The sequence below is a fragment of the Leguminivora glycinivorella genome, chromosome 21 (genome assembly GCF_023078275.1).
Source record: "Leguminivora glycinivorella isolate SPB_JAAS2020 chromosome 21, LegGlyc_1.1, whole genome shotgun sequence".
Classification (NCBI taxonomy): domain Eukaryota; kingdom Metazoa; phylum Arthropoda; class Insecta; order Lepidoptera; family Tortricidae; genus Leguminivora; species Leguminivora glycinivorella.
Genome location: NC_062991.1, coordinates 8,767,977 through 8,777,197, shown reverse-complemented (window position 1 = coordinate 8,777,197; position 9,221 = coordinate 8,767,977). Strand labels below are relative to the sequence as shown.

The 9,221-nt window shown below is 36.4% G+C and overlaps 1 protein-coding gene and 1 non-coding gene across 3 annotated transcripts in view; both read left to right on the top strand.

Annotated features, from left to right (window-relative positions):
• Window positions 1–884: 884 nt before the first annotated feature.
• Window positions 885–956, top strand: Trnad-guc. The gene has a single exon. It is a non-coding gene; the product is annotated as a tRNA-Asp (tRNA).
• An 892-nt stretch (window positions 957–1,848) lies between these two features.
• LOC125237404 (ankyrin-3-like) overlaps window positions 1,849–9,221 on the top strand; it is a 311,117-nt gene continuing 303,744 nt past the window's right edge. For both annotated transcript variants that reach the window (XM_048144441.1, XM_048144440.1), the window contains exon 1: window positions 1,849–2,095. In XM_048144441.1, coding sequence (XP_048000398.1) covers window positions 2,000–2,095 — 96 coding nt within the window. In that variant the 5' untranslated portion in view covers window positions 1,849–1,999. The remainder of the gene's footprint in view (window positions 2,096–9,221) is intronic.

Sequence of the window (9,221 nt, the reverse complement as noted above, 5' to 3'; positions counted from 1 at the left end):
GTTATGTAAGGTACTAATAAATCCTTGAACGTATGTTATTACGTCATTATGACATCTCCTCTGTATCATGCATGCTATTGCAGTTATCTTCAAAAAAGCGATAAAATTTGATATCAGTGGAGTTGATTTCCGTGGTTTCGGTGGATTTTTTAACCACCGATATCAAAAAAAGTGACCACCGACTTCGATTGCCACGTTGTAAACTAGTTTATTGTGCATTATTTTCTAACATTTAATATTTAAATAGTAGGATATACTTTGTAAAAACATAAAACTATGTTTGTAAGCAAATTAAGCCATACTATGGGTACAAAATTCACTACTCGATAATTACTAGTCTATTAACATGTCAAAATTAGTAAAATTGCGCGATTATGAGCCTTTGTGCATCACCTGTCATCGAATTAAAATGAAAAATATCAATAAATTGAATAATAAGTTATGAAAATGTGGAATAAGGTGTAAAAATTGAATTCGGTGGTGACAATTGATTACAGTGCCCATACATAATTTCGGTGATTTTAAAATGTCAGATTTCTTACAAACTATAAGGTTCTAATGGAGGCCTCCACCACCAATATTTTTTATATTTAGGCTAGATTTTAGTAAATAGAGTGACTTATCAAAAAAGTAGAAAATAAAAATCAGCACCGAAATCAGGCACCGAACGTCATCTCTGAGAATCGCCCTTGTATGGAATACAGTCAAAACAATTCTTGTTTATACTTTCTTCCTCTTCCTATTTGCAGTTTGATTAAATCTTGATTTGCAATTTTTATGCTTTTGTGGTGTTTTCATTTCAGTGACAAACAATTGAATTACACAAGTTTTAACGAACAACTAATATCTATTATTAATACATAAATTTCGCACTATGTCATAAGTCTTCGGTAGTATAGTGGTAAGTATCCCCGCCTGTCACGCGGGAGACCGGGGTTCGATTCCCCGCCGGAGAGATCACCTTTTTGATTTTTGTTTTCTAAATTTCTACTTTGTTTCTTTTTTTCTCGTTTCTTTCTTGATTACTCTTTTCCTTGACTTTAGATTGAAAATAAAAATAATAATCATAAACGGATTGTTCTTTCGTTGTCATTATTTCTATCACAAACAAAATTAGTAAACAACGCCATCTGTTGAGCTTTGCACACAACGCGTAAGTTATAGCAACTCTCTTTTCTCTATGGTATCGGGTCTCGAATAATACTGCATCAAACGCATTTTGTTTTACTAAAATAAACATTATTAAACGAATGTATTCGTGTTGAATATCATTGCTATTGAAAATTAATTTTCTGGTATTCATTAATAAATTAAATTATAAATAATTTATGAAATAAAATAAATAAATGTCTATGGAAACTAGTCCTGTCCTGTCAACGTCAAATAAAAGCGCGGAAATTTAAGCGTAATTATTGTTGGATTTATTTCATAGATTTGATTATAATAAAATTATTGAAGTCCTATTAGGAAGCAAGCAGGGAAATTTATTTTGTTTTATTTATATGCTTATACAGTTAAAGTAAATTGTTACAGAAGGGTAAGTTTTTTGTCAAAATGTGTAAAACTGTAAGTTATCGTTTGCATGGTTAATCGATTTTTTTTCTCCTAGCGTTCCGTACAGTAAGCTAGGCTAAAAAAATTGTACTGCATGCAACATAATAAACATGAGTTGAGCATAAAATGAGCTGAGGTTGAGCACATTTTATTTTATTTACTTTTTCGTTATCCTTCCTCTCTTTCATACTGTTATTCTATTTCACTCATGTGTGCATTCGTTTGTTTCTTTCGCACACTCGTACTCTCTCGCACTCACACCCAATGCGTTTCACTGCGTCGCGTTGTGACGGACGAACAGCGACGTGCGGACGTTTGTCTATGGAACAGTCGCTCGCGGCACGACTAGCTCGTATTGAATTTGTGACAAACTATTTCATGTGTAGTGAAATAAGAGAAATTATTACATTTCTCGCATGAGAGTGAATAAAATAACCGTTTGAACATGGCGTTGGAGGGTGTTAAAAGTGAAAAAAGTGAGGAAAACAACGGGAACGTCCCGGACGGCAAGGCGAACGGGGTCGACAACAAAAGTAAACAGGTACAAATAAGAGCCATTTTCCGCGATTTTCGCACGTTTTCCTCAATGATTTCTATCAGAATTCAGTCAATCAAGACTTAAGAAAATTCAGTTGTACTCATTATATTTTTTTGGATGAGTTTCTTTAAGTATTTTGATAAAAGGAAGGCTGCAGTCTTTCGGGTTTTTCGCGCAGCTCTTCAGACTAGGTGTCGGTCTAAACAGGGATGTGACCTATTTTGGGCGTATGCGGTATTATAGGCGAAGCTCCACTAAACCATACTGACCAATATATAGAATAAGAATTTTATGATGCTGCAGCAATTTTTAGTTGTGCGTCATGTCAGCATATTAAATTTATGAGAGCGAAAAGCGGAGGAAACAAACTGATTGAAATCATTGATAAATTGTTAGATTGTATCATATGAATAGGCATCACATGCTCTGTTATAGATGTAGATTGTTATGTTATCTTTTGTTTGACCTTGGCAGATTATGGTTATGCAGATATTATGATACAATACGTAACTTAAATACAGGGTGAAGGCTTATGCGCCTGAAGGCGAAATGTTACAATTTCTTGATACTTGTTATCAGTGCCGGCCCGTGCACTCGATCAGGGTAGAGCGAGTTTGAGTTTGGGCGCCCTTGGCAGGAAGTTTAACAATGGAGAAAAAAAATCGCGAGCGTAGCGAACGCGAAATTTTTTCATATTTAGAAGTGCCATGATGTGAAGATTAACGCAATACAAAATTTATGGATTTCATCACACAGAGTAGGAAAGGGACAAAGGGTTAAACAGTCTCAGCCGCACCCTAGTATACATAGTTGCGAGGGGCTGAATGTGGATATAATGTACATTAAATAACAAACAAAATAGAGTACTATAATGACCGAGTCGGGAAAGCAGACAAAATGAAAACGCGAGTGAGCACATAATTTTTCCTAAGTAGATAGCTAGAAGATAACTGATATAAATAGTAAGCGCGAGCGAAGCGAGCGCGAATTTTTTTCTTATTGAAGAAATTTATTAAGTCTCAACCCGCTAGATGAGCTTCCAAGCTTTGATCACCTGCAGAGCTGCGTTCTTTGGCATATTTTAGGGTATTTTGACTTCACAGGGCGCTTATGTTCCCGACTTTTAGGCCTTATATTTCGCCATCAGAGTTATAGTTTAATTTATTAGTTCATACTAAGAGATAATTAAGACATTACTGCGGACTCGATCGTCACCGTCGGGATGCCCATTTCGGTATTTTGCCACTAAGTGCCCTCGGGGATCCTGGTGCTTAAAAGTTCGCTCATGATCTCCTGTGACTCGTACACAATTGCGCCTATCTGAGACGTTTTGCTCCTTTGGCTTTATGAGCTCCGCTTTGGACTGTCAGATAGACTCATATTTTTGCATTTGGATAGCGACGTAACTCTGTCGTTCGACCGCGCAACAACGTGGTTCCTCCTTTTACGGCGCCCTAGCCCTAATTTTGGTATATTATGTTGGCATTGTGGTGCAACTTTCCACTTAATCTAAATTACAAATTTAGATTTTCAATAGGCAGCTGAATTCATTCAAGACCATTCTCCTCTCGCCATTTTGTGCTATGTGCGCGCCTTCGCAATGTATAATTTTTTGTATGGATTTTTCGACATTCTCGATTTTGGCGCCCCCCTACCATGTGGCGCCTAGAGCGGCCGCTCCACTCGCTCTACCCTTAATCCGGCCCTGCTTGTTATACACATAATAATATAAATAAATCTAAAAAATAGATTTCTATGTTTGATGGTAGGATCAATTTAAAAAAATAGTATTGTTGTTCCAATAATCCATGCATGTTTTATTTTTTAGGCATGAATTTTTACCAAATTAGGAGCCAGTTAGGAAGAAGGAAGCAAGTAAGACAAATCATTGAAAATTTTAAAAGAATATTAAGGTGTTCAAACTTTGAGTTTCGTTGGAAATTTGATAAGAAAATGTTATACTGCTATTGATCAAAGTTAGGTCACAGGTTATCTCCAATGTATAGGTTTTTCAATAAGTTATTCATACGGGAAATTGATAATTTCTGACCTTCATGATAAGTTTTCTGCTAATTGAAATGATAAGAAACTTTATTTAAGTCTATTAAGGAAACTGGAGCTGAGGTGGTTGTTGCATTGACTTCAGGCAGTGAGTTCAAGTCTAACAAAAGGTAGTGAAAATTGTAATTTCTCCACTTTAAAATTGTTAACAGACATCTGCTTCTTAAAACTAAATTAAAATATTTCTTGTTTTGACCCATTGATACATACAAAACCTTATGGTAGAACCTGATCTTCAACAGTAAGACATGATGTCACAGTCCTCAGCATTCAGCGAACAACTGAAGAAGATACAATTTCACTAACCTTAATACTTACAACATAAATAGAGATGTGTCCACCAAACTGTTAAATAATAGTTGTCACACCAACCTCATTATCAGGCTCACATTAACAAGTGTCAGGAAAGCAAGTGTCGCCTGACATGATGGCAGGCGTAGAAGAGGCCAGTTTAATTGACCCGGTCTAGTGACCTGATTACACTTGGGACTCTTAATGGCATGTCCACTTGTCAGGCGGGGACTTTCAGGGTCATGGATGTATATTATGTAATGGATTCAATCATAATGTGTGCCTTATGTATGGATGGAATAGTTGGTTGAACACTATACTCAAGGGAAATGGAATAGGTTTTTTTCTGTGTATAATTACACATTTTTACCTGTTTTCATTGGTTTTGATTGAAAACATATATTGTTGATGTTATTTGGTGATTGATAGGTAGTAAACATAAAGAAAACAACATATTCCTGTTGCACTACATTCCTATCTATAAACTGTACTAGAATAAAATGAAATCTTGTGTTGAGTCATTTCATTAAGTAAAAAGGGTCATTACATTATACTGAGGAATAAAGAAGTGGAAAAACTCATTTTGCCGGTTCATTGAGACTGCACCCACTTAATGCAAAATTAATTAAATAGAATGCACAAATGTAGCTTAAAACAAAATATCTGGGCGACCGAGCTTCGCTCGGTTCTATTTTAATATATCACGTCTTTAGATAAAAAAAAACTCTTATAAATACAAAAACAAAAAAAAAAGACAAAAAACAAAAACTTAATTTCTGGCCGGGATTCGAAACCCTGACACCTACGATCTATCTGCGTACATTAGACCGACCTCGTACGACTGAGCTAATCGATGCGCGCGTGGCGAAATTAACGACCATATTTTACGTTTACTAACGCGAAAGAAAAACTCATGAAAACTCGAAAATTCGCGTTTTCCGGGATCTAAGGCTACGCTAGATCGATTTTTCACCCCCGAAAACCCCCACATAACAAATTTCAGCGAAATCGTTAGAGCGGTTTCCGAGATCGTCGGTATAAATAAATAAATATACAAGAATTGCTCGTTTAAAAGTATAAGATATATTGAGAAATGAATAAACAAATCTATTTCAACAACTATGGAAACAAATAAAATTATTTTTAACAAATATTTTGATTTGTGTTTTCAACACTCTACCAACTATGTATGTATGTATATGTATGTGTAGGTATTATATGTATTATGTAGGTATATGCTTTTTAGCTACAATTAATTACTTTTAATTTAGTTTTTTTGCACCTCCTAATTAGTTAAAGTTATGAATACCATTTTTCCACTACCCAAAGGTTGCCTGGAAGAGATCGCTCTTTAGCGATAAGGCCGCCTGTTGTTTACCTCTGTAATAAAATTTATTGTAATGTGTGTGTTCCTATGTACATTTCTGAGGTTGTGCAATAAAGTGGATTTGTATTGTATTGTATTGTATGTATCCGTCTATGTCTATTTCCACTTTAAATAGGACAGGAACCCTTTTAACCTCAGATGAAGCATGCCATTCATAGAAATTTGGAGTATTTAGACCACATATTGGGAAGTGTGTTATAGACCTTCCAGTACCTTAATTGTTAATTTGTTATCACTGCTCTTAAGGGTCTCACTTTCCCTTATCTTTATCCCAGTTGCTCATCAGAGATTAATTGGATTAATCAATTAACAATTACTGTTACAAAAGTGATAACCCTCACACTACTCTCAGACACCCTGCCTGATGTCAGGCCAGAAGGTCAAACGGCTAATCAAAACGAGCCCACTTGCGAGGACAGGCTTTATTGCGCCATGACATCACTACAGCCTTGCTGCGAATAATCAGCTTCACCTATACCTACCCAGTTTTACGATGCCATTGTACAGTATGAGCTAGTATGTAAGGAGGTGATTTACGGGTTGTCACCTACACAATTTTATTGCTCAATAAAATTGTACAATATGTTTTAACTGTTTGTCTCTTGAGACCGATTACCCTAGTCTTAGGCCGGCACGGCAACAGACAGTCTTAAAATTCATAATCTTAAAAAACAAGAGTGTGTGTGGACTAGGGCTTCCAAATACCGGACCTTATCCAATACCGGTATTCATTCCGGTATTGGCGATTTCAATTCCGGGATCCCGGTATTGAAATCGGGAAAATATAAAAACCAAGTAATTTGCTTAAAATAACAAATTTTATTCAAAATCTCGTTACTTTTCATGCGTGTTATATACTACAGCGGAATCTTGCCAATCCGACTTAGTGAGGTGTCAAATCGATTACATTTCCAACTTCATAAGTTTCGATTTCAACCCAAACGGTTCGCAAACTTATGTGGCCAAGTCCGTTCAACTTCTATTGTTTTTAAGTATACATAGTTCAAAGGGATACGCCCTGTGCTCTTTATTTTTGTTATGAGTCCTCAGTCCCAAGTACGCAGTATAAAAGCAAACGGGAAAGAGCGCCAGATCTCTACTCAGGTGATTCTGTAAGTTAGATATCGCCGCCATATCGGACATTTCACAAGACGCGGCTATAGCAAACCATGTTTTCTGCCAAATCGATCTCTTTAAGCTCGTGCGGAATAGAACCTTTTACATTTTAATACAATACAATACAATACAATACAATACTCTTTATTGCACACCTCACATAGTTTACTAGTTAGTTAGTCATAATAATAACAAGCCTTTGCATATATAACCAGATGGTTCAAACGGCATCCTTGCGACACTTACGTTTGTGGCTGTACAGCCCAATTCGATAGAGGATCCCTCGTCCGCACACACGGCAGGTGTATGCTCCCCCAGATGAGCGGGGTTTAGAGGCTTGCTCGTGACGCCTCATGCGTTTATCATTCAAAGAGGAGAACCAGGCATTGTCGTGCTTGGATTGAACGTCATGGACAACACGGCGCCACGTGGTTCGGTCTTCGGCCAGTCGTTGCCACGGGTCGCATGGAATATCAAATGTGACCATGTCACGCTTCACGCAATCTTTAAAGCGCAGCGTTGGCCGTCCGACCGGTCTTTTTGCATCTACAACATCTCCCAGCGTGGCAAACGAGTCCGCTCCATTCGATACACATGCCCGAGCCACCTCAATCGCCTCTTCTTTAGTATGGCTGTGATACTAGGAAGCTGCTGTGGCTCATTCATTCATTTTATAGTCAGTGTTAATGGTGTAGTTGTGCTGTAGGTTTAACTATAATATCACTTTATTAAATAACAAGCATTAAGAAGCATTTCTCGATTATAGTTTCATCATTGACTTTTGAAATTAGAACATGAGATGATTTTTTTTTAGAAACACATTGTAATCAATATCTGTGGTACAATTTAGTGGTATTTTTGTATTTCGTGGCGCTAGAGGCGCTAATGCACTAATAAAATAAATCCGCCAAATCATTGAACAATTAGCCAAAAAAGCTGAATTGTCCGACATAGATTATCAAAAATTACACTAAGAAATAATCTATGGAATCACACATTACTTTGCGGAAATCCATGATAATCAAAATCAAAAAGATTATCCGCGGAATAGGAACACAGAAAAGTATTTTTCTTGATTTTGATAGTTAAGGAGTGATTTCCCAATTTCGGTACTAAGTATAGGGAATGTTATGTACGGCAAAGTTTTGAGCTAGATAGAGTTCAACACACTAACGCACACGCATAGTAAAAATAGAGTAGCTACGGTATACGTTAGTTCGTATGCATTAACCAATTTTTTGAAAAGTTATATCTATGATATAGATGCATCAAGGCGATTTGTTTACAGAGGATTTGTGTCCTGTTGCAACTACGTTTGATGTGTTGCTCCTCTGTCACACTTACGTGCGAATTCACAAGTGCGACAAATGTGTCAAAAAATGTTCGCGGCCGACCCTCCTCAATGAATGCTTTTGACACGTATCTTTAATTCTTTATCTAGCTAATCATCGAAAAAACAATCATTTTCATACAAATATTGCAAAAACACCAAACAGAGAATGTGTCAAATCGAAAAACGAGAGCAAGAAGAAGATTTACGCGTGTAGTAACCATCGTGATGCAGAAATTTAACGTTTTTGATGAATGATTTACGTTCATTTGGTAGTTACTAAAAATACCGGGATCCCGGTATTACTAAATTAAATACAGGTATTGAAATGTGCCCAAAAAAAGGCGGGATCCCGGGATCCCGTGATACCGGGATCCCGGTATTGGAAGCCCTAGTGTGGACGGTCGCGAAATTGTATGGAACTCCGTGCACTCGATCTGATTTTTGTACTGATTATGGCTTCCCACAGACAGTCTTAAAAATTCATAATCTTAAAAAAAATTTGTATGCAAATTGACACTGACAGATCTGTCAGTGTCTTGTAAGTGTCAGTTTGAACTGTCAGATTGCATACAAGTTTTTTTTAAGATTATGAATTTTTAAGACTGTCTGTGGGAAGCCTATGACTTTATCAAATTATGAATTTTAAGACTGTCTGTTGCCGTGCCGGCCTAAGACTAAGGTAATCGGTCTCAAGAGACAAACAGTTAAAACATATTGCACAATTTTATTGAGCAATAAAATTGTGTAGGTGACAAAACTTTGATAGGTTATTTTATTTTTGCTATAATTTATTAGAATTCCGTATTTTCTGTCATTAAATTAAGTAAATTAAATAAAATAGGATTCGATTACTTATCGTTTAAAAAATTTTTGACTTGGCAAAAAACCAAGCGTCTGAAACTCTGATCACATGTTGAAAAAAAAGTTGGCGGGAATTGGTT